General features: G+C 27.5%; 3 protein-coding genes across 3 annotated transcripts; 1 reads left to right on the top strand and 2 right to left on the bottom strand.

Moving 5' to 3' along the window:
- The first annotated feature begins 4,143 nt into the window (after window positions 1-4,143).
- LOC113556639 (2-(3-amino-3-carboxypropyl)histidine synthase subunit 1) lies at window positions 4,144-6,460 on the top strand. Its single transcript, XM_026961720.1, has 4 exons — window positions 4,144-4,875; window positions 4,958-5,119; window positions 5,699-5,864; window positions 5,944-6,460. The coding sequence occupies exons 1-4, from the start codon at window positions 4,310-4,312 to the stop codon at window positions 6,301-6,303; spliced, it is 1,254 nt and encodes a 417-aa protein (XP_026817521.1). The 5' UTR covers window positions 4,144-4,309; the 3' UTR covers window positions 6,304-6,460.
- Window positions 6,461-7,446: 986 nt separating this feature from the next.
- LOC113557132 lies at window positions 7,447-9,291 on the bottom strand. Its single transcript, XM_026962458.1, has 3 exons — window positions 9,004-9,291; window positions 8,830-8,936; window positions 7,447-8,196 (listed from the first exon to the last, which is right to left on the bottom strand). The coding sequence occupies exons 2-3, from the start codon at window positions 8,925-8,927 to the stop codon at window positions 7,749-7,751; spliced, it is 546 nt and encodes a 181-aa protein (XP_026818259.1). The 5' UTR covers window positions 8,928-8,936; window positions 9,004-9,291; the 3' UTR covers window positions 7,447-7,748.
- An 8,478-nt stretch (window positions 9,292-17,769) lies between these two features.
- Window positions 17,770-21,151, bottom strand: LOC113556214 (ubiquitin-conjugating enzyme E2 W). The gene is made up of 6 exons (XM_026961032.1): window positions 20,794-21,151; window positions 20,624-20,715; window positions 18,719-18,821; window positions 18,500-18,655; window positions 18,350-18,425; window positions 17,770-18,273 (listed from the first exon to the last, which is right to left on the bottom strand). Exons 1-6 carry the CDS (start codon window positions 20,815-20,817, stop codon window positions 18,260-18,262), a joined length of 465 nt encoding a protein of 154 aa, XP_026816833.1. The 5' UTR covers window positions 20,818-21,151; the 3' UTR covers window positions 17,770-18,259.
- Between the last annotated feature and the right edge of the window lie 2,762 nt (window positions 21,152-23,913).

Here is a 23,913-nt window from a genome sequence, read left to right as displayed (position 1 = left end):
ATAAGTTTTATCTTTAATCTTTGGCTTCACTATTAACTGCCATGTATTCTATTTTGTCTGCGTTAATATCAAAGATTGAAGTCCTACTTTTTTCTGCTCCAATGAGTCTGGTGTATATTTTATAGTGCTCATATCACGCATTCGTAATTCTTACCATTTAAAAATAAAACCATATTATTTGTATAAAGAAAAAGACTAATCATAGAATAAGTAGAAGATCATTGTCGTAGAACTAACAGGTATGATAAAATCAGTAGGTATATCAGCAGCATAGACATAATATAGATTGCTCACACTAGTTAAACAAATTATCAATCCTAAAAATCCTGTTTTACTTTTTGATTCAATTACAGGACTGTGATTAAATTTATTTTTTATTTGATTTCATACTTTAGTTTGTAAAGATTTTAAATATTCAATTGCCATACTGATAAACTCATCCACAAAGGTCTCTTTGTCTAATTTAATTGTTTTTTTGTATTCAGTTTGCCCCAAAAAGTTCTTATAAATTATAAATTAATTTTTAAACTATAGTTATTACTAACTAAAAATATGACATTTGTCCCAAAGTAAATAAAATAAACACATACAAAACACTAACATATCATAGTTATGAACATAAATATAATTTATGTACAACATAGTATATAAAAATTAAGAACATAAGGTACATGCAAAAATAAATACAAAAAATTATTAATATTACAATTTATATATAAACAAATATTTTTAGAAGTTAAATCACATTTACATTTAAAGCACATACTAAGTGCAAATTCAAAAATGTTGGTTAAAATAAAATTTATTTAACTATCAATATTAACTCAGTAAACACTAAACATAGAACAACACAATACATTACATTAAAAAATACATATACAACTAAATTACCACAGAACAGAATATTAATAATCGTGTTTAGGAAATAATACCTTTAACATTGAGTTACATTCATCAGAAATGTTGTTAGTTTTCTGTCAATGTTAAATTAACTGCTCAATATTTTTGATTTTCTAATCTCTTTATTCTATGCTTGTACTTATTAAATGTTTTCTGTGAGATATTTCAATATTTTTTTCTTTTTCTAGGACTATCTAAATCATTTTCATAAAAGTCTCAAACAAAAGTTTTCTTTTTTTAGAAAAAAATGTCTTAAATATAAAATGTTTTTTATTAAAATAAACCTATTAATATTTTTAAAAGTATTACATCCTGGTAACTAATGAACTTGTAAACATATTATCTGCCACTCCCAATACTAAAGAAGTGTCTAGATACAAATAAAAATATTTATATTTTATAGTCTAATTTTATACAATATTTCTTAATAAACTACTTACCGCTGGTTGACAGATTATATTGTAAACTAGTACTTGCTTCAGAATATTCAGATGTATTTGAAATACCGTCTTTCACTTTTGAGTGGCTGAAAATTAATTTAAATGTACATTTTTAATATTGATATTTTTTTACATTTTTTAAATTTAGGTAGGTAAACAAACCAATGATTTTACGTCCATCATTTTGTAAATATTTAGAAATATTAATATTCTTTGGGTAAATCTTCAAATATTTTCATCAATGATATTCTACTAGCTAAGTAACAAATAATAGTTTTAAATTATAATATTAAAAGTAAGAAAGCAGTACTTAATTAATAGGTAGCTAATTAGGCATTATTTAATATTACTTGTTAAAAAAATACTTGGCACAGCATTATCATTTAATTTTATTATTTTACAGTTCAAGTTGTAATCAGAAGTTTTAAAATGAGCACTACAAATCATTGGTAATATTAAAGGCCTGCACGATGGTTTTATTATTTTAATTATGTTAGTCCATATCATGGCCCTTTGTTCATTACTCGGAAAACTTAAAAACATTTCAAATAGTTAAAATTAATAAAAATTTTAAAATTTAATCATTTTTTAATTTACTTATGCATATGAATACCATCTTTGCCAATGTTTCTACAGCTTTTTACAGAACATATATTCACCATTTTACATTTATAGGTACCTCTGTTATACAAAATATCAACAACCAAAACTAATAAACTTAATATAATTAATTTAATAATATTAATTTGAATTAGTATATAATGTAGTATGTTTTATTTATTCTGTGCTGTAATACGGGGTGATTATTTTATCATGAACCACTCATTATTTCAAAAAGTATTCATGTTTTTGAAAATATTTTTTTACATACTTTCAAATTGTTGAAAAATCAACGTTTTATTAAAAATGATATTTTTGAATATTTTTTTAAGTTTTTACTTTTTTGAATGACAACATAGAATTTTAATTTCATATTCCAAAGCAGAATAATTTTTTGAGTATTTTGATACATAAAAATTGAGGACCTTTTCCGTTAATTCACTACCACTAATTGAATTTAGGGCGAGTAGTCTATGAGTTATACGTATTTAAAGTTTTGACAAGCGGAGTAGTAGACAAACATTTTGCGGGATAACACCATACCACTCCACTCTGCGCAATTAAACTTAAAATACTTATACTACCTACTTTACTCTGCTGTATAGTAGGTCACTGGTCACTATAATGGATGTGTTAAATTTGAATGCTATGAGGGGTATCATTGTATACGAAAAACGATTCTGAACGGAAATGGTTTGTCAGTTAATGATAATTAGTTGGATATATTATGTTATAACCTATATTTAAATTGTAATATATCGTTATTTTACGCGATTTCGTAAAAAATTAAATTTTATACGCTCATAAAATGTTTTCTATATTGACAATGGAATTTTTATTTACAGTTACTTGAAGGAAAACTTATGGATAACCTAGTATTGGATTTTTGAACCTTAAGTATAAATCACAAAAATTTTATGAATTTTCAATTTCAAAATTATTTGCGAATTTTCGTGATTTTGATATATTTCGTAAACATTTGAACTTTAAATGCTTATAAACAAAAATTGTGAGTAACGATTTTTGATTTTTTTCACTACGATAAGTACAACTTATAATAAACCTTATATTAAATTTTTGAAGATTTTTTGAATAGCCAAATTTTTTTTATTGGCATTTTAAGAAAAAAAACTTAGAAAAGTCGAAAATTTCAATTGTCTATAAGTAGCTTAAAAAAGGTCAAAATATTTTGAAAATTTAATCGTTAATAGATAATGCTAATATAAACATTTGGTGAAAATTTCAAGTATTTACAATGATCGTTTTTGAGTTACAGCAAAATCAAAAAATCGATTTTGTCGAAAAGTGGTTATGCGTAAAAATTCCCGTTTTTCCGTTATTTTTTCAGGGTTTTTCCCGGCGCTTTTGAAAACTATTGGAAATTTTTTACTTTTGACCCCCCTCCCCCAATGTACCAACTAGATGAATTTTCCTATTCAAAGAGGGGCTTAAGTCAAAAATCGAAGCATTATTACAACTCCAAAACGTGATGACAGACCAAAAAAAAAAATACACACATCATTGTAAAATCAATACATTTATCACTTCGTTCAAAATCTAAAATGTAAGCAAAAAACGCGGCTACTCGTAGTAACTATCCGTATCACGGAAGAAAGATGTAGAGATGAGAGAACATTATACCACGATTAATTACCTTCTACATAAGTTTATTATTGCTGACACGATAAGGACTAAATGCGCAATCCATCTATATTGTCTATTTATCTATGAACAGCAGTAACGCAGTATTTGAGTTAACAGACTCCGCAAAAGTACCCAATTTAGTTTGTCATGGTCTTACCACAAAATAAATGAAATTTGACCTTATGTCCTTATGAGAGTTATTTCCATAGACCTTATACCGATATACGGGTCATCCTGTGTGAATGCGGGTGGGTGGTGCGGTCTTTCCTAACTGTGATAGTACGCGGTATGAGAATTGATAAGACGCACTGGTTTGTACAATCCCATGGTTCTTGTACGCATGTGCAGTGTACATGTACTACCTTGATAAGCGCCTTCGCGTGTGGACGCCGGAACTACTACCATGTACCGTCTATTAGTATAAGGTCTATGGATCTATGGTTGTTATTCTGTGATGTTTGATAAGATATGAACAATTCGAAAATCTTAATATTACTGATTATATTATTATGATAATAATATATTTATTATCTTGTAGGTTGAGTACTTAAGTGTATTATTCAAAATTTCAATTTTTCGAAGAATTTATTTATTCAATCATATTTTATGGTGAAGATTTGAAGCGATTGGTTATTATTATTAGACATTTGCAAATAATCGAATGAATATGAATAATATAGTTGGTTTACTTTTATGACGTATTGACATTAATTGAAACATTGATCATGTCTGATGCCGTAGTCGTAAAGGCTAAAACCGAGCGGAAGGTGTTCAGACCGTCGGCCAAAGTGCTGAACAAAATACCTGATGAGATTACCAACGACCCAGAGCTAATCGCCGCTATACAATCGTTACCGCCCAACTACAACTTTGAATTGCCGAAGACCATATGGCGACTGCGTCAAATGCAAGCCAAACGCGTTGCGTTGCAAATGCCGGAAGGCCTGACCATGTTTGCTGTACAGTTGTGTGACATTATCGAAAGATTCACCTGTGCAGACACAGTAATTATGGGTGATGTCACCTACGGTGCATGTTGTGTTGACGATTTCACGGCCAAAGCGCTTGGTGTCGACTTGTTGGTGCATTATGGCCATAGTTGTCTCGTTCCCGTTGATCAAACTGAAGGGGTTAAAGTGTTATATGTTTTCGTCGACATCAAGATTGACGCTATCCACCTAATCGAAACTGTGAAATTGAACTTCACTAAACAACAGAGACTATTGTTTGTGAGCACGGTTCAGTTTGTCACCACTTTGCAAGGGTTGATAAATAAATTGAAAACAGACGGGTTAGTTACTGAACATTATGATTGTTGTTCTAAATGACTTCTTGATTGAAGATTTTTCTATTTTCACAATTTTTCTTTTTAGTTATTCTGTAAAAGTTCCTCAAGAAAAGCCACTGTCACCGGGAGAAATTTTGGGATGTACCTCGCCAAAGGTTTCAGATGCTGATTGTTTGATTTATCTAGGTGATGGTCGTTTCCATTTAGAATCCATAATGATAGCTAATCCTGAACTTGCAGCATACAGGTAAACAAGTACGGATGAATTTGTTTAATTTTCTTTCATAATGACATGTATTTAACATACATTCAATCAACAATTATTTGTTAGGATATTATAGTTTCCAAATTATACTTGTTAATACAATTTATGGTCCACCAATTATTATTAATTTAAATAAATAATATAATTTTTAATAAATTAAAATAAATAATAAGTAGTTAATGGCTTAAGTGGTAATCAGCAATTAATATAACACATTTGTATTATTTAGTTTAGCTGCAATGCAATGCTGCGTAAATTATTTTTGAAATAAGATATAAATTTTAGTATCTGATAAATGATTATTATCATTTTAAATGAATATTTTAAATATTTACCTATTTTATTAAATACTATAAGACTAATATTTAAATGGTAACAAATATAAATCATGCAACACTAACAATCAAGCAGTGAAACCAAAATAAAGATTAATTAAAAAAAAAATATATAAATAAATATTAACGATTTAAATTGTACATTTCATATTTTTCTATTATACAATTAATTAATAAGACTTATTTTATTCAATATAATAGTACTGATGACATGCATTTATTTTAGGTATGACCCTTATGAAAGAAAATTAACCAGAGAATACTATGATCATGATGTCATGAAAGATACGAGGCTGAAATCAATTGAACGAGCTAAAGATGCAAAAACATTTGGTTTGATTTTAGGCACTCTGGGCAGACAAGGAAGTACCAAAGTTTTGGATTATTTTCATGTATGTTTAATACTTAAATGTGCTTGTTTGTTATTGTGTGTAACAATACTCAGTTTGTATTATACTGTGTCATTTCTAGGAACAAATGAGAACAAATTTGAAAAATTCTGTGACTATTCTCTTATCAGAAATATTTCCACAAAAATTATCTTTATTTGGAGACACAGTTGACGCTTGGATACAAATTGCATGTCCGCGGTTGTCTATCGATTGGGGTACTGCATTCGAAAAACCATTTTTGTCGCCTTATGAGGGTGCTGTAGTTATGAATCAAATTGAATTCAATTCTAAAGAAAGTTATCCAATGGATTATTACAGTAATAATAGTTTAGGTGCTTGGACACCAAATTATCGACCAGTCAATGGTTGTTGTGGAAAAGGATGTGCAAATGGTCCAAAGAGTGATGCACAAAAAATAGGCTGTTCTAATAATCAATGATCGATTGGTTTTATTTTTATATGATACACTGCCAATTATATAAATGGTCATGTTTTAGTAGAATTATGATTTAATACATTTTTGATTACAGTTTTTATGATAATTTATTGAGCATGTCCTGAAAAACGATATCAAATATATGGAATGCTTGGTGTTATGATGCTGCGACTTCATTAGTGGGCAATTAAATTTATATTTTGAAAACTTTAATTTTAATTGGTAATAATAGTTATCTGTAAAATCACATATATTTAACATAACAAGAGATTGCTAACACTCATTAATTTGACAAATAATTACCCTTTCCAAAAAAAAATTATTAATAAAATACTTTAATAGATAAATAAAACATATAATTATAAGTACGTATATAAATTTCAAAACAAAACATAGGTAATATTACTAAAATTAATTTGGTTTGGTTGTTTGAATTAAAATAAAACAATGTTTAATTAAAATTACACATGTATATAATTATACAATTAAACAAGAAATATTTATAAACTAGAAATTTGAAAGCTTATTATTTTGTATGATTAAAAATGAATAGATATAATATATGTTCTACAAAAAAAAAAAAATTTAAATTATAAGATAACATTATTTTGTTAATGGTAATAAAAATTATTACATGCAAATTTTGATCAATTATTACATTTTAATATTAATATAATCTCTACCTGTGTCATGGTATTTTGCACTTATTTAAAATCCAATAACTGTTCATAATTTAGGTAATGGCTAATATTTAATGATTTTTGCAAAATACATTTTACATAACTCTATTCAAAATAGTACAAATTTCGTCTTTATTTAATCAAATTTAAAAAACTAATACAATTTCATTTTATTCATGACTAATGATAAATAATTTTCTTTAAATATTTTGTAGTTCTGTAAACACTGGTTTCATTTATTAAACTTAATTAATTAAAAATGTTAAATGTGCAACTCGTTTTACAATATAGTTGTAAAATAATTAATCAAAAATACATGTGAATATAATATAGAATTTGTATAATTTTAGATAGTTAACTATATGCATTTGAGAAATTAAATTCTAAATTAATTAAAGTGATAAGTAGATATATATTTAATTTTTATTCTTACAACCAACCTATTTTAGTAAAAAATTATCGAGAATACACACTTGACTATCAGTATATTACATAACGAATAGTAATGAAGTATTAGTAATTTACTTCCTTGTACACATCATATGATTATACAAAAAGTGACTATATAATTATACTGTTACATGACTTGGTCTTTTAAAACGATTGTTGACAACAATTCATATTTAACATTTAAATCAGTATTCTCAATTGCTATACATAATATAACAATTGAATATGATTCAACAAATTATTATTATTATTTAAGTTGGTAAAAGTTTACCTAAAAGAAACAAACAGAATAACAATAAATGATCTATATGTGTATGTTTAATTGTACATCAGTTCAGCCATGTCAGACATTTTTTTAGGAATGTGTACTAGATCTTCAAAATAACTGGCTAACTCGTCAATTGTTACATCATCCGTACATGGTATGACATTGGTACACTCATTACTATTATTATTATTGTTCAATGATAATTCCGATAGAAATTCATCATCGGTTGACCATTTTCGGTTTAATTGTTTACGATTAAACCTTCGATTGATAGGTACAGGAGATGCTGCTGCATATTGTTGCTTACACCTCTCCACTCTGTTTAGCTTAGGAGGCCTTAGAATGCAATCTTTTGATGGCAATTCAGAATTTTGTTTTTGAGGATACGCACAGGTTAGTGATTTTGTATTCATACAACGGCATATTACACAACCAGTTGGATATGGTTCTTTGGTTTCATTGTCCTTTTCCACAACGTTCCCGGGATACTTATGAGGCCTAAAAGATGTTATAATCATTTTTTAGTTTAAAAAAAAATTTGGTTTTTTTAAGGAGCTTCATAAGCAGGCCAATATAAAATTAAAATAAGATTTGATAAATGTTAAATTCATAAAAGCAATAAAATGTACCGGACTGATAAAATATTTTTAATTTTATAAGCTTTGTAAAGTTATTAGGAGTTTTAATTTTTTATTTTACCATAGTAAAAAAAAATAGATTGTATATACACATAAATAAATCAATACTTCGATATTGACTAAAATTTTAACCTTTAACAATAACTGAAAATAGATATTTCTATTTGTGTACCTAATCTATTTTCTACTTTCACAAAGAAGCTGTCTTGCAAGACGGTTGTGGTGGTGGGGTTGGGGGGAGGAGTCATAAAATAATAATAACACCGAGATCAAACACATTAATTTCAAGGAACCAAAATAAACATAGTAATCTGATAAAAATATATCAATATTTCAATATTTGTGAATCGAAAAAAAAAATTTTAAAAAAACGAATAAGTAATAATCTAAATCACGTCTTCCTGTATCCGACCCTTTTATAGTCCCAAAAATTAATGTATGTACTCAAAAACATTTCCTGAAAATCAACTGTACTAGTATCAACAATGTATACCTGGTGGGGTCGATCTCCAAATTATCGAGGCTGAAAGACAACAGATGAGTTTCGGAATCGGTCATCCCTTTTGTATTCTCTAGCAGAGTAGCAGCCATCTTCTCATTCTGCCGAAACAAAATATCCGCTCACGTTAAATAAATATACCGACTACCGGAATTGTCATCGTCTTACCTATGCCTGATTAAAACCGCTAAATGCGCAATTGTTTATCTTGGTCCAAACGACACTCTGGACTCGTGCCGTTTTACTTACTAACGCGTCGTCGGATTACTCAAACAACCTTAGTGCTCACGACAGAACATCGGATCCCATGGGTTTGATTCAATGTAGATTTGGTTAAAAATTCTTCCGTATTTGTAAACAGTAAATAATAATCACAACAGTTTTTTTTTTTACGTTGTTTTTGTGCGCACTAGTCACTAATATTTTTATTCGTCATTAAATTATAATCAAAACAAACAGCACAGTCATACCACAAAACCAAATTAAAGCAACACTCAAATAGCCAATCAGCTGATCGTAGTGTGTTAAGTTTGTTTACATTTTTTCGGTTGGCCTACTCCACTAGAATATTCTTTATCTCGACGCGACTCACAGATAATAGAAGATAAATCATAAATAATAATGTCTTTATTTATTATTACCATGATATATTTTTAATCGTGCTCATTAGCAATACATTTTAGAAAATGTTCTCGAATATTCATAAAAACAAAATGCACTGTACTAAATACGGATTACAGATGAGTGATAAACTGATAACTTTTTTATTTTTACAAGCGATAGACAATATATTCTGTATCGATTGTCACAAGATATAGGATGTTGATGACTTGCATTTTTTTTCTCTGATCCCACAAGTCTGTAAAATTAGCTAAAAATTCGTTACATGCTCCTTTTGTTTAGAATATACCAATTTTTGTGTGTCTATAAATACATTTTTTTGATTTTTAACTTAACTTTTTATAATTTAATATTTTTATCCCACATTTAGTACAATGTGGGATATTTTTCTCGAATTTTAAAATTTAAAAGAAAATTTGTTCATAAAAATAATTTTGTTATTATTGGTGGGTTTTTATTGTAACAAGTATTATTAGGCATTCTAATATTTTTTTTATTTATTTATACTTATTAGTTGAATGGAAACTGAAAATTTTTTTATTTATGTTTAAATTTTTAATTTATTTTTAATAATTCCATGTATTTTTATTTTTTTTACTGTTAATTAAACTTATAAATTAAATATCTACTAAATTTTGTTTACAAAAAGTTTTTAGGTCATTAAATCATATTTTTGGGGGGTAATTTTTGATACTTAATTAGGTTATCAACATTCTTTCTTTACTGATAACATATAAAGTAGAAGACCACTAGACAGCAGCAGGTTGATGGTGATGTATAAACATGTGTTGAAACAAAGTGAAAAGTTTCGGACATTTCGGTTATTTTGTTGATGACCGACGACTGATCGACGGATCTTTACTTTCTGTTCAACGAAATAATTGTTCCAAAGTTAATTTGTTTTAAATTTAAATAGTATACAAATCTTTTGTATTTTTTTGCCTTGAGTATAACCCGGCCAGTTTATCTTGAAACTCGACAATCATTAAAATTTTAAATTAAGTTAGTCTGAAAATTATTTTATATTCAAAAAATATAATCCCACCAACTATGATGGAGTGAGATTATGATATTTTTTCAATATAATATAGCTTTTGAATCACTGTTCTTTTCAAATGTTAACGGTTGCCGAGTGCTAAAATTAGTTAATTTTAGTTAGGTAGATAGGTATATATTATATTAATTTCATTATTAATTAGGATTACTATCAGTTGTTTTATTCTTTTGGCGGTAGAAATAAACGGAACGTTTAGAGCATAACGAACGAGTATTGCTCTATGGTTTGAAGTTCATCGAATTCTGTACTATCTAATCCATGTTCGGTTTAGTCGATGTTTCATGTTTATAATACAAATAATCAGTCGGGGAAACATCGAAGTAATAATTTTCCTAATATTGTTTGTTTCTATTCATACCATTGTGCCTACTCACCCCGTTTTACGTTACATTGTTTTATAGTATTTTTTATTATGTGTAAAGTGAACCTTGCACGATGGTTACAAGTTTTTATACTTGGGTTTTGGAGTAAAAATATAGCGAGTATAATAAATAATACTGATGACGGCAAATCTTTATTGTATGTCAGTTCGTTCATCATTGTCGAAATTTGAAGTAGCTCAACCCCGATGCGATGCGTTTTCTCTGTTGCTGTATCTGTGGTAGAATAGATTGATAGGTATGCTTGAAAAAATGATCTATCCTAGTCTAGTCTTTATCGGACAAAACTAGTCCAATGTCAATTTTTTTTTTTTTGAAAAAAAATAGAAATTTATTGAATTACATGTATTGACATATTGTTAGTAACTTATATTAATAACGTTTTATTATTAACTGATACAGATTTTTTAGAACAGTGGTCAGTGTGACAATTATTATCTCACCGCTAAAAATATACTGTAACTGTTAAATATTTGAGTAAACTATAAGTATTCAAATACTTTCAACACAGGGGTGTATTTATGGGAGGGCTGAGAGGGCTTCAGAAATATTTATTAAATCTGCTTAATATGTCCTATCATATGTAAATTTTAGAAGTTCAATATAATTAAAAATACCTCAACCTCCCCCCCCCAAAAAAAAAAAAACATTTTTAAATACGCCTCAGTTTCAGCATGAAGTATTTTAGTCAGTATTTTAAGTATATTATAATTATTTTTATTGAATATTTAATATTTTAGCATTTAAGTATTACAGCAAGCCAGTAACCATAATATAAATTACAATTTTTATAAATATAGTTGTATTCGTATTTACGTTATCTATACGTGACACATAAGACTAAAAGCATCGTTTTAAAAATTTTTTGAAATTTCTGAGAGGCTTATAGCCCATTCTTCTCAGTCAAAAAACAACACTACTGTCATACCCCAAATAAATAGTATTGTAGTACCCGGTTACTTATATCAATAATTGCCTTTTATAACAGCGATGAGCCATTCTATTTATTGGCGGAAATGCTTTTTTTTTCTATTTTTTCCGTGGTGTTGCTGTGTTGGTATAGGTATAGCATTATAAGCATGAACTAGTGAACTTTCAACTTAGTTCATGATTATAAGTAACAAATATATAGTGAATATTCCCAGGGGCTTATACTGGGGGGATTTTAGGGTTCACCCCCCACAAATAATTTCGAGTAATGAGGAAAAAATTGTCTTATTATGTTGCAGCACAATTTTTGTTGCTATATTTTGTAACCCAACCTCCCTATTTTTTTTTTTTTGTATACGTGCCTGACTATTTTAATAATTTAAAATTCGATAACCAACGAAAAGTTTGATTTATACTTACAAATTAAATAAAATCATAAATAACACGTCACTAAATTAACTTTATTGTATAAATATTGTCTGTGATTTTCATCAAGGATGTTATAATATTATGTGAAATTATATAATATTTTATTAACTTAACCACAACAAATGTGTATAATACATGCATAAATATTTATTCAGTCTTAAATAATAATTTTAACAGGAAAAAACAATGAACCTGAGGTCCTAAATTACGCATTGACTAGAGCGGAGCTTCCACAAAGAATAAGTAGGTACTTGACTACTTTGCATTCATTTTGTTATACGCTTGATCAGGATCACTATTCCCGATATATAAATTAACGAGAACGTACCGGTGGCCCACACAAGTCCGTAGACAAATATACAGCAGCGAATGAGGGTGCTTGTCGTTAAATGTTTGTCCGGGTATCCTAACCAAAGCGTGGAGATTCCGGACATGCGGTGGATTGAGCGAATAACGATCCGAAATGGGTATATAAAATGTTTAACAACCATGACCGTAGTAGCGAACGAAATCAAGACCCGGCAGTACCCAAAGGTCATGCGTATACTGGCCCAGAGAATTTTTATCCAGAACACGATTTCAATTACGTATTTTAGTAAAGTAAACGTAATGAAGCAGAAGATGCCCAGGACCAACAGGGTTATGATGAACAACGTGAACGGGATGATCTTCACCATTACACCATCATCCGCCTTTGTAATAGGAAGGTAATAGGCACCGATGAAAATGCGTGCACACCAGATGAAGATCATAAAAATTTCTGTCCAGATTAAAAACAGCTCGCAAACGAAAAATTTGAATAAATTCAATACCAATCCGAGCCAAACAAAAGCGGGTGCCGTTGGATGAATGTCCTTGTCCGACGATAACGGCAACTCAAAAAGGCAGTTCATTACTTTATTCACGTTATTAATCATCTTATAAAGCCTTCTGTAACTGTTTATAAAACACCAAAAATTAGAATAAGAGAATATTTCAAGAACTAAATATTATTTTGTAGCACAATGAATAACTTACTTATGTTAAATGTTAAATAAAAGTATTTATTCGTCTTGACAACGAAACAGTATATTAAGTATTATTGACCAGCCTGGTTTTGTCCGAAATAAACGTAATTAGATGAATGTACATAAAAAAAACATAATTATTTTGCAAAAATATTTTAAAATATTAAAAATTATAGTTAACTTTCAACATTAATCTAAAAATGTAACAATGGTATGTTTCAACATTTCTTATAATACTTACCTAAGAGCAGTCTTCTAAATATTTATTACACTATTAATGTAATCTGACTAAAGTCAGCCTGTAGCTTTTTGTGAGATTTTCGTCTTTAGTAGTAAATAGTTATTTATTTATTAATATAAATATATAATATACTCCTGTATACTAAATTAAATACATATTAAAGTATAAAATATGTGATTAATTGATAATATAAAAATGAGTAAAGTTAAATCTATACTATAAATATAATTTACACTAATGGCCTTAAATACCGATATATTAAAAATGAATAAGACAAATAAAACGAGGATAAGTATACAATATGTATATTACATAATAAAAACAATTAAAAAACATAAATTAAGTATTATAATTAAGAATAATCAAACAATTTCAAAGTACAATAAACATATATATACGTATACACACGAATAGAGAAAAATATAAACAAAAAATGTACACAAAAAAATACCGGAATAATTAAAAATAAAAAATACTTACTTAAGTCGTGGTATTACTTATATTAATTTTGTAACATATGTATCTTTGAACGTATAATATTTTTTTCAATGATAGTAAATAAGATATGTCTTTATTGTCATTTAAAGGATGATTGAAAACAAACTTATTATGACTATAGGTGTAACTAGGGGGGGGGGCTTGAGTGGGCTTTAGCTCTCCCAGAATTTTTGGGTAAATGTATGAACATATAAACATATTTGTATTAACTTTATTTTTGCCTACAATATAAAAAATATATAATGTTTAATTTTTTAATATAAATGAATAATCATTCAAATCAATTATAAACACCGATAGAAATAATAAATAATAATCAAATTAAAAAAAAAATTGCTATAAAACATTTTTAGGAATTAACTAGTTACGCCTATGATTATGACAGTCTCAAACAGAAGGCTCGGAAAAGTGAGTGAAATGTTCACAAATCTATAAAACTGGTGAAATGTTGCCTGCTGGTATGAATGGTATGATAATGATAAATATTACAGGTGTTGAATTTCGAAGAATACACTGTTGGCTATGAATTAAACATGATATTTTTATGTTTGTATTAATTATTAGGCAGCTTCGGAATAGCATAATCATTATCCGATTCTGAAAATGGTACGATTTTAAAAGCGAAATTTGTATTTGTATTTTATTTATTCTAGATTTCTTAGTTCTTATAATACGAATAAGAATATTATAAGTTTATTATAATAAAATATATATGATTATAAAATATTTAATACATTTTTTTTAAACTACGTTTAAAATCATTGTAAATACTGATAAAATATTAGTAATATAGTGTCTTACACATTTTATGTTACCCGGCGTATAATATAGGCAAAAAATGTACATGTAGAGATCCATTCTGTCAATAATAATTATTTACATTTTAGCTAGTTGCAATTCTGTTCGCCAAGACTCTTACAAAATGTGGCTTGAACTTAATAATCAAAACTTAATGTACCCATTTTAGTCACTCAAATCACCTTTTCTCAGCACCAGCCATGTGCGCGAAGTAATAATCTTTTATTCTATTGTCAGCAAAATATGATATAACACGTACTTATCCGATCTTACGTACACAGTTAAATACGAGATATTTATCTGAAAACAACAAGAAATGGATAATATAACGAAGGGTATGTATATGAAAAATAATAAAATTACATTTTTTTTTAGATAAATACTATTTATTTTTACTATTAAATACTACTATAAGGTGTCATTTAAAGCTAAGAATTGTTAATCGCTTATTTAGAATAATTTGTATTTAAGTTTAAAGTTAAATGAGTACATTAAACTATTCGAGTGTGTATATTTTTTTGGGCGCATGTAAACTCCGCCACAAGTACCTTTTTTTACTGTAAACTCCGCCACTGAAAAAAATCAAGTAGTAGTATAAAATTAATATGATATATTATTAAAAAAAAAATATAATATAACATAATATCATATCGTTCACATTAAATATTTAAATCATAGTAAAAAAAAACGTTATATGTAATAAGTAATAAAATAAAATAATATTTTTCATAATAATATCGTTATACTTAATAATCCAAAAATATATATAGTTAACTAAAATGATGTGATACAATTTGTAAAAATTCTAGGTCTTGTATCACTCCATTAGTGTACTTATTTATATTAAGAAAAAAAATATCAATATTTAATATTATGCAATCTTTCATTGACCATTTATTTTTTATTTTTTTTGTTTATGTAGATAGCATACAACACGTGTACCTATTTTATTACAATTTAATTTTAAAATGTATTTACCCGGTTTATCACGAATGTCGTCCACCGCTTTTCTTTTTACACAACTACTTATTTCTTGTCTTCCTAGTATTTGGTTTGAAATTGGAAGGCATGAAGTAATGGGAGTATCATTTGAAAAATTTGTCAAAGTAATATTATGTTGCTCAGCTCCAACATTTTTTATAAACGCATTACAATTTTTGTTATTGCACCTCCATTTTATTTCACCAGACGCGTATTTTATATTTTTGTTATAATTGTAGTTGTTAAATAAAACCAATAAATTGCCTCGTTGACCAGTTATTAATTTTATATTTTTATATTATTACTTTGTTGCGACATATTTCCTTCAATATAAAATATACACGGAGACATGCAGACTACGAATGATTATGTTCGTCAAAGTTTACTTTACGTATACCTTACGTACTGTCGATATTATCATTGGAAATACTGATTTCAGATAATATGAAGATAAAATTATTAATAAATGAATCGATCTCACCTTGATATGATATTTTTGTCAATTTCAACATATACCATCGCAATAGATGTTAACATATTTAATGTGAGAAGGCACGTGGCAATGTGAACACTGAACAGATAAGAAAAATAAACTGGCAGAGTTTACATTAGACCTTTCATTACCTTTTTTGTCTAGAGTTTACAATTGCTCGTTTTTTTTTAGGGGGTTTTCGTTTTCCGCCAAAATGTCCTTCATCCGTTATCACCATGGCCATTTTCCGCCAAAGGTTATATTCCGATTTCCACCCCCCAAAAAAATAATAAATTATTTGAGATACAACACCTAATATTTAACTGCTGCTATTACAAAATAATAAAAAAGATCTTAATGTAAAACTGTATTATATATTTAAATTAATTTGATATTTTTGACTGTTGTTTGTGGGTGCAAAATGATACTTTTGGCCCCATAGAAAAATTGTCGTGGGTGCAACTGCACCCTCATGCAGTCGTGTTTATTATAGCACCTCTATATCGAGTAATGCCGTTTTTAGATGTATACGCATACATAGATTTAAAATTATTGCAAATTAGCGTATGTCCACGGTTCATTGATATCACTACAATATTCTCCGATAGAACATTTTTCGTTTACGTTATCACAGATCATGGTTTAAACACAGGTTCAGACTGATACAGTGAATTATTCGCGGTTAACGTTGCGATAAAATAATAATAATAATAACTTAGCAGTAATCATAATTCATAATAACTCTTTAGCTAGTCTATCTCCATCAAAGTTCACTAGGTGCAGAGAGTTATTGAATTATATGAGGGCTGCATAACATTTTATCAGATGAATAATGAATGATAGGAAATATTTGGGATACCTGAAACTCTGAACTTACCAGTTATAAAAATGGGTCGATAGCCTTTGTAGGGCGAGTTAAAATCATTAAACTCAATGGGCTAATAGACAATAACTTTTCTATCTAGTGCCGTGTTTTATGACATATATAGGTATATAATAAGCTACTAGAGTTCAATTCTTTTTTACAAAATGATTAAGTTCCTGACAAAATACTTTGTTGAGCCTGCAAATGATAAACATTATATGTTTTATTAAGTAGTTAAAAATATATATAATATATTAATATATACATTAAAAAGTTAATTTATAAAATTAAATAATTAAATACTAATGCAGTAATACTAAGTAGTTAGAGACAGCAGGCATTTAAATTGTTGACTAATGATTACCTAATGGCTGTACATTAAATGATTGAGTGTTTAATACATTTTAGGAGACATTTATGTTCTTTAACTATTAATTGTTACAGAAAAAGAAAAATTTAAATACTTGTAGCTTTCTAGTACGGAAAATTAGACAATGCCATTGGCAGCAAAAACTTTTAAATAAGAAAAACAAATTAAAATATTCAAATTAAGTTTGAAAACATCATTAATCAAATTATATTTTTAATATAATACGTATTTAGTTGGAGTGCAAATAGTTTCATAAACAAAAAGGAAATAAAACATGATCCACAATACTGTTAATAAAATATATTAAATCTGGAACCCATGTCAATTAGTTAATTAATTTAAAATGTGTTTTGACGTACCAAATAATTGGGTCGACAAATTTATACATAATTTATCTATGATTTACAATTTAATATATAAATGTTCCTGTGATGTTTATAAATACATGATTTTTTTACAAATATATTTCCTTTGTAATATATACCTAATGCTTATGGTTTATTTTAATAACAATGTAGGTTGAGATTATTTTTTTAATATAATATACTACTCAACTTAAAAAAATAATAGTACATTATATATTTATTAGTGTGTATAATAATTGAAAGGTAATCATATTTATTTATAATAAACAAATGTACATTTAACAGGATCTGGGTCTAATTAATGATATTGTTAAAGTGAGTACATTTAATTGCAATAAAAATAAGATCACAATTTTCACTAAACGATAATATATTATAGTGAAAAGATAAAATAATGGATGTTCAACGCTTCAAACTTTGTCATCTAAACAGAAAAAAAATAGATTAAACCATAATTAAATACAAAATGGTTCGTTAAGTATGGGATTTTATTTGCTTACCATGATACCACCATTTTGTTTTTTTGGGATTTTTATTGCATGTTTTTACATAAAAACTATTGTCTGGAGGTCTTTTCTGTAAATTATAATACAAATTATTAAAATATAATAATTATATTATTATTTATGTATTTTTTTTTATGAAATTACCTTTTCTTTGCAGCTGCTTAGCATAGATATAATTGAAAGACAAACAGATTGAACTGATAAGGCTGGTGACCAGTCATCGGTAAGAATAGACAAGCAAATATGCCCATTACTATATACATGTGGATGAACTGGAATGTTTTGGCCCACAAATGTAACCTTAAAATAAATGAAAATAAATTGAAATGAATATAATATTAAAATAAAATAAATATTTTTTACTTCAGGTGATTCAAAAGGATAACTGGTACCAAATTTGAATTGCAGTTGAAACTGTTCTCCATCATATAAAGTACCTTCTGCACCTTGCATATTTATAGTCCAACTATAAAATAAGATTTAAACATTATATAAAAATAAAATATCTATGATATACTATATATTATTGAAGAACGAAAATAATACATTTGGTTCCTTAAAATTAAAATAATCACACTAAGTTGCTTAGAAAAAATGTAAATACAGTGAGTTCCGCTTAATGTGATCACTGGTTTATAGAATCAACCGTTTATTGGAATCAAAATTGAAAATCCCAAACCAGATCTTATGTTACTAATGTTAAATTAACCTTTTATTAGAATCACTAAGTACCAGATAATTGAATCATTTTTAAAAACATTCTTATCATTTTAATGGTATTTAAAACATTCACTAAAAAAAAACAAGAATTGTTTTGAAAAGTTAAAAGGAGCTATTCAAAAATATGGCAAAAACAATACTTTTCAGTAGTTCCAAAAGTTAATGTACATACATTATTACTTAATTTTGAATAATTAAAATTCATGTATATAGTATTTTAATTGAACATGGATTTTAATTTTAGGCTAGTATGAAAATGAAATTAGTAGATTCTCAAGTACAATCAAAAATAGTTAGTTTCTTTACTTTATTTTAAATGTATTTTATTTTTAACATACGTATAAACTAATAATAATAAAAATAATATAAACTCATAATTAAAAAAAAAATGTTTTTTAGAATCAACCGGTTAGTAGAATCAAAATTATCTGAACTAATGTGATCACATTAAGCGGAACTTACTGTATTAAAATGATAGTTAGATGATTATTAGAAAATTTGAGTTTACATTTTAGGACTAATTAAATTATTTATTTATTTTTCTACCTAATTGTTGATATAAAACTACTTTTGTTTATTAGAATTTATCCAAACCATGCCTAGCACAGATATGCATATTGATAAACTACTCAAGTATAAAATATTAGATAATAAATTAAGTTAAATAATTTAGATCATATAACAACTAAATTTCTGTTACAAAACAAATAATAAATATTTTATTAATATTAGATTTATATTATAGCCTCCAATTCTTACAACATAATAATAAAATAAAATTATTAATAACTAATAAAACATCATAATTAGGTAAAACTAATTAACTTAAAATAGTTATGGAAACTGACAAGATAGGAAATTTGTGTTGACCAGTTGTTGAATCAATTTTTGTTAGCTTAAATGTTAGAGTGAATTTACTACTTTAAGATAAAAAATAATGACTACGATATTTTATTATGATTTTTCAATTTTCAACAGCTTTGTGTAATTTTAAATTGCATATTTTACAATTATACAACTAAAAATGTAAATATCTTAAAAAAAAAAAATCGAAGAAACTAACATAGATAAGGTTTTTATCTTTAAGTGGTCAAATTCAAGCAAACAAAAACTGATTCAACAACTGGTCAACACATTTGGTTATCTTTAAGTTTAATAATAGACCAATTCAATATAATGTTATCTAAATCTAATCTAATCTAAATTTAGATTTTCAGGTAGCAAATGTTCACAAGAAGCAATTTTTTTTTAATTTTAAAAGAAATACTTATATTGAGTCAATCAAAATTGTAATTGTTAAAAATATTTGCTACATGTTAAACTACCTTAAATATAATAGCATAAAATTGGTCCTGCGGAAGGTAAATTTCCTATGCCGTATGTTTGTACTATGTAGACATAATAATATGCAAGTATGATATCCTCTTAATATTTTTGTAATATTATCATAGGATATAAATATTTGTAATTATGTTACATATACATCATAAAATAAAAATTGTTTAAACTTTAAATGAACTCATGAGTAGAGATTAATTTTGTACTAACACATTGAGGTTCTGCTCGGCTTGATCAGCATCTACAACCATTCCCGGAGGCGGTTCTTTAACGAGCGATATCAATTCTTTATGCAGTCTTTTCTATAGAAAAATGAAAAACGATTAACATTTTTTATACAATAAAGATGTGATTGTGTCAATGTTTAAGCAGATACATACTTCAGATGGTGTTTTACCAGCCATTTCACGATAATCTCCGATAATAAAACAAATAATTTATTTAATTATTAAAACTGTGTAGTACTCATAGTGCGGTCAGTAATTAATTATAGTGTTGTTGTATCAATGAGAAGATAGTATACATATTGGACATTAAGTAAAGACGAAGGAACAAAAAACCAATGTCTGAGAACACGATCTATACGTGGTTGGCTGAAAACCGTCGTAAAATAATAATAATCAATTAATTATGACAAAATTAATAAGTGTATCACTATAGCTTCTATTAGTAGAGTATTTAAAAAAATGAGTCTGAGGATATTAACTATTTCGCTTTGGAAACAACAAAAGGTCTTGTTGTCTCTTATCATTAACATGTTAGTACAGTGTGTGTCGGATGACACGACAGCTGACCGTATATTCAATGGAAGAATAAAACGGTCTGAAATCATACTTGGTAGACTCTATGGTAGACCCGTAAACGGCGTAAACGGCATAAACACTAAACTGTAACAAGTTATAACTGTATGTCTGTCGTCTCACGTCTGTGTTCTAAGTAAAGTTTGAGTTACCTCCTATTATGCATAATACAACGCCACAACAATTATGGAAAAACAAATACAATAGTGATAGTCTGACTTGATGCAATGTCGGATTAAAGATTACAAAATACGAATGTCATTAATTGAAAAACATACGAACCCCGAAGAACAAACACTATGCTGTGTCACTGTGGTTGTATTATATTATTGTATTTTTAAACGGTCTAGTCACAAGCCAGTAACATATTCTGACAATCGAGCGGACGTGGCTATATAACTGCAATCGAAAGAAACGTTGTTATTGTTTAACGGTAGAATAATCTTAGATTTCTATGCTCAGTGTAGGGGCACAGAATGTGTGAAATGATTAAATGAAATGAAATTCGACTCTGTGTTTGTACATGCTATTTTATTTGGTAATCACACCTATGGTTTTATGGTTTTATCTTTGCCACTTGGGTTTCATGAACATTATTAGGTCTAATCAAACAATTATTAATATTATAATTTAATAATAATTACTCGTGAGTCACGAGTTTAGCTATTTTTTAGATAATAATAAAAATCAATAAACATGGTGACGGTATTAGCCAATTAGGTATTGACTTATACTTAAATGCTAGATGTATAATTCTCATGTTATACCATATTATAAATATCTATATAATCACAGAATAATTATTTATATTTTATAAATGCTCTGAGCTGTATATGGTCCGTCCACTCCGCCCTCCGGCATCATTCATAGATATAGAATGTAGATAATAAAGTTTATTAGGCACACTCACGATTTAATATCTTAGATTTAGACCATACATGATTTAAGATAGTAATTAGTAGATACACAGGTTACTAGGTTAGTACAACGCCGTATAGAAATTAGAAATTGGTCTCCACTCTCCAGGCAAGGGTGTATCCAGGGAGGGGGGCACTGTTGGCAAGTGCCACCCCCGTCGGAAAAAAATAATATTAAAAAACATAAATTTTTATTTGTTGCTTTTTTTTGGTAAAGGACTATATTTATATTATATAAATTTTCCTAAAAAGTACCCCTGACCATAAATACATGCTGGATCCGTCCTTGCTCCAGACTTGACTCCAGAGTCCAGACTTCCAGAGTGAAGAATTCTATATATCAGCTGTTCAACAGAAGAATTACAACTGGGCACTGGCCCAACTGGTGCTTTCGGTGTAATCTAAAATACATATTATGGCGCCAAATTTGTGTATGGTTTTAAACCATTGGTTTATAATTTATTATGAATACCTAGTGGCTAGTGGCTAGTACCATTGATTATAGTCTATTACTCTAATCCATAGGCGGCATAGTTAGGTTGACTTTTTAGGAGAAATGTAAAGTGACCTCCTTCTATATAGCCCCTAAGTCTCCCCTCCCTGATGTCCGCCTACAATTAATGCTAGTAGGTACCTAGTACCAACTATATTATGCTATTATTGATTATTATAATAAAAAAATATGAAAATCTTATTTTTAATTGTATACATTTAATATTAACGATATGGTATCCAATAAATGTTGTATCCCTATAGTTGCAAACAAAGCCCAACCAGTAAATTTGGTGTTCCATCTCCAATAAAATAATCAAAATGAATAGGAAAAAATCGACATTATTTTAAACAGAAGGTCTCAAATTCGTACTCATCGTTTTAACCCTAATGAGTAACAGAGTAATAATATTATTATTACATGGACATCGGATGAAGATTTTAGTTAGTATTCAGACATCAGACAGTAAATAATAAAATAACTATAATTGTTGTTTGGATGCCTCACTTCAAACTTGTATATGTTGTCTCTGCAGTATTAACGTACAACATAGCAATTTTTCGTTTAGCGGAATCCATTGTATGTTGTTATAGTTTAAATATTAAGGTAAATTTAACTAAAATCTAATTTTAAAATAAAAGTATTTTCTGGGTACTTACTTGATAATCTCATAGGCTTATAAGTTATGCTTATAACTATGTAAAATATTATAATTTTAATAAAAAAGCTCATAATAAAATGATTAAAACGATAAATTATTTAATGCTTAAAACTATTGTGTACCTATCCTCATTTTTTATAAGATTCGTCTTCGACATCCAAGGCTGAAAGAAGGGCCCGTTCTTCAGGGTTATTCCATCAATTTATGAACCAATTTTCAACGAGGTTTGTTAGAGAATATTTATGTTATTTTGAATGCGTATTTCATGTAAATATGTAGTAATATACTAATGTTTATTGTTTACTGTAAGGTTAAGAATATAGACCAATAACTATGATTTTTCAAAAATATAGGTAACTATTTTAAAAAGACCACTAAGACCAAAGATTCGTTATGCTATAAATTTAATACTATCAAGTCCTAAGCGACCATGTATAGAGGTTTGTTTAACTTTAAACTTCAATAGTTTATTTATACATTATTAAAAATAGTAAAAAATTAATTTAAGTCAGCCCATGACTTAATATCTCTGAATATATCTGAGGTAATTATTGACGAACCATATTCAATTAACATACTGATATACCGTATTGCCGTTGAACTGATTTTGTAACGTTTACATAAAGTCA

The sequence above is a fragment of the Rhopalosiphum maidis genome, chromosome 4 (genome assembly GCF_003676215.2).
Source record: "Rhopalosiphum maidis isolate BTI-1 chromosome 4, ASM367621v3, whole genome shotgun sequence".
NCBI classification, from domain to species: Eukaryota; Metazoa; Arthropoda; class Insecta; order Hemiptera; family Aphididae; genus Rhopalosiphum; species Rhopalosiphum maidis.
The sequence above is the reverse complement of the archived record's forward strand: the minus strand, read 5'-3'. Positions and strand labels throughout refer to the sequence as shown.

What these genes read in the sequence shown, in the direction of transcription:
- LOC113556639 (XM_026961720.1), top strand. Translation starts at nt 4,310, where the DNA reads ATGTCTGATGCCGTAGTCGTAAAGGCTAAAACCGAGCGGAAGGTGTTC. An exon ending in AATAAATTGAAAACAGACGG is followed by an intron (nt 4,876 to 4,957) that starts GTTAGTTACTGA and finishes TTTTCTTTTTAG; the next exon opens with TTATTCTGTAAAAGTTCCTC. An exon ending in AAGTTTTGGATTATTTTCAT is followed by an intron (nt 5,865 to 5,943) that starts GTATGTTTAATA and finishes TGTCATTTCTAG; the next exon opens with GAACAAATGAGAACAAATTT.
- LOC113557132 (XM_026962458.1), bottom strand. Translation starts at nt 8,927, where the DNA reads ATGGCTGCTACTCTGCTAGAGAATACAAAAGGGATGACCGATTCCGAA. An exon ending in TTGGAGATCGACCCCACCAG is followed by an intron (nt 8,197 to 8,829) that starts GTATACATTGTT and finishes AACATCTTTTAG; the next exon opens with GCCTCATAAGTATCCCGGGA.
- LOC113556214 (XM_026961032.1), bottom strand. Translation starts at nt 20,817, where the DNA reads ATGGCTGGTAAAACACCATCTGAA. An exon ending in CTGGTAAAACACCATCTGAA is followed by an intron (nt 20,716 to 20,793) that starts GTATGTATCTGC and finishes ATTTTTCTATAG; the next exon opens with AAAAGACTGCATAAAGAATT. An exon ending in ATCCTTTTGAATCACCTGAA is followed by an intron (nt 18,656 to 18,718) that starts GTAAAAAATATT and finishes ATTTATTTTAAG; the next exon opens with GTTACATTTGTGGGCCAAAA.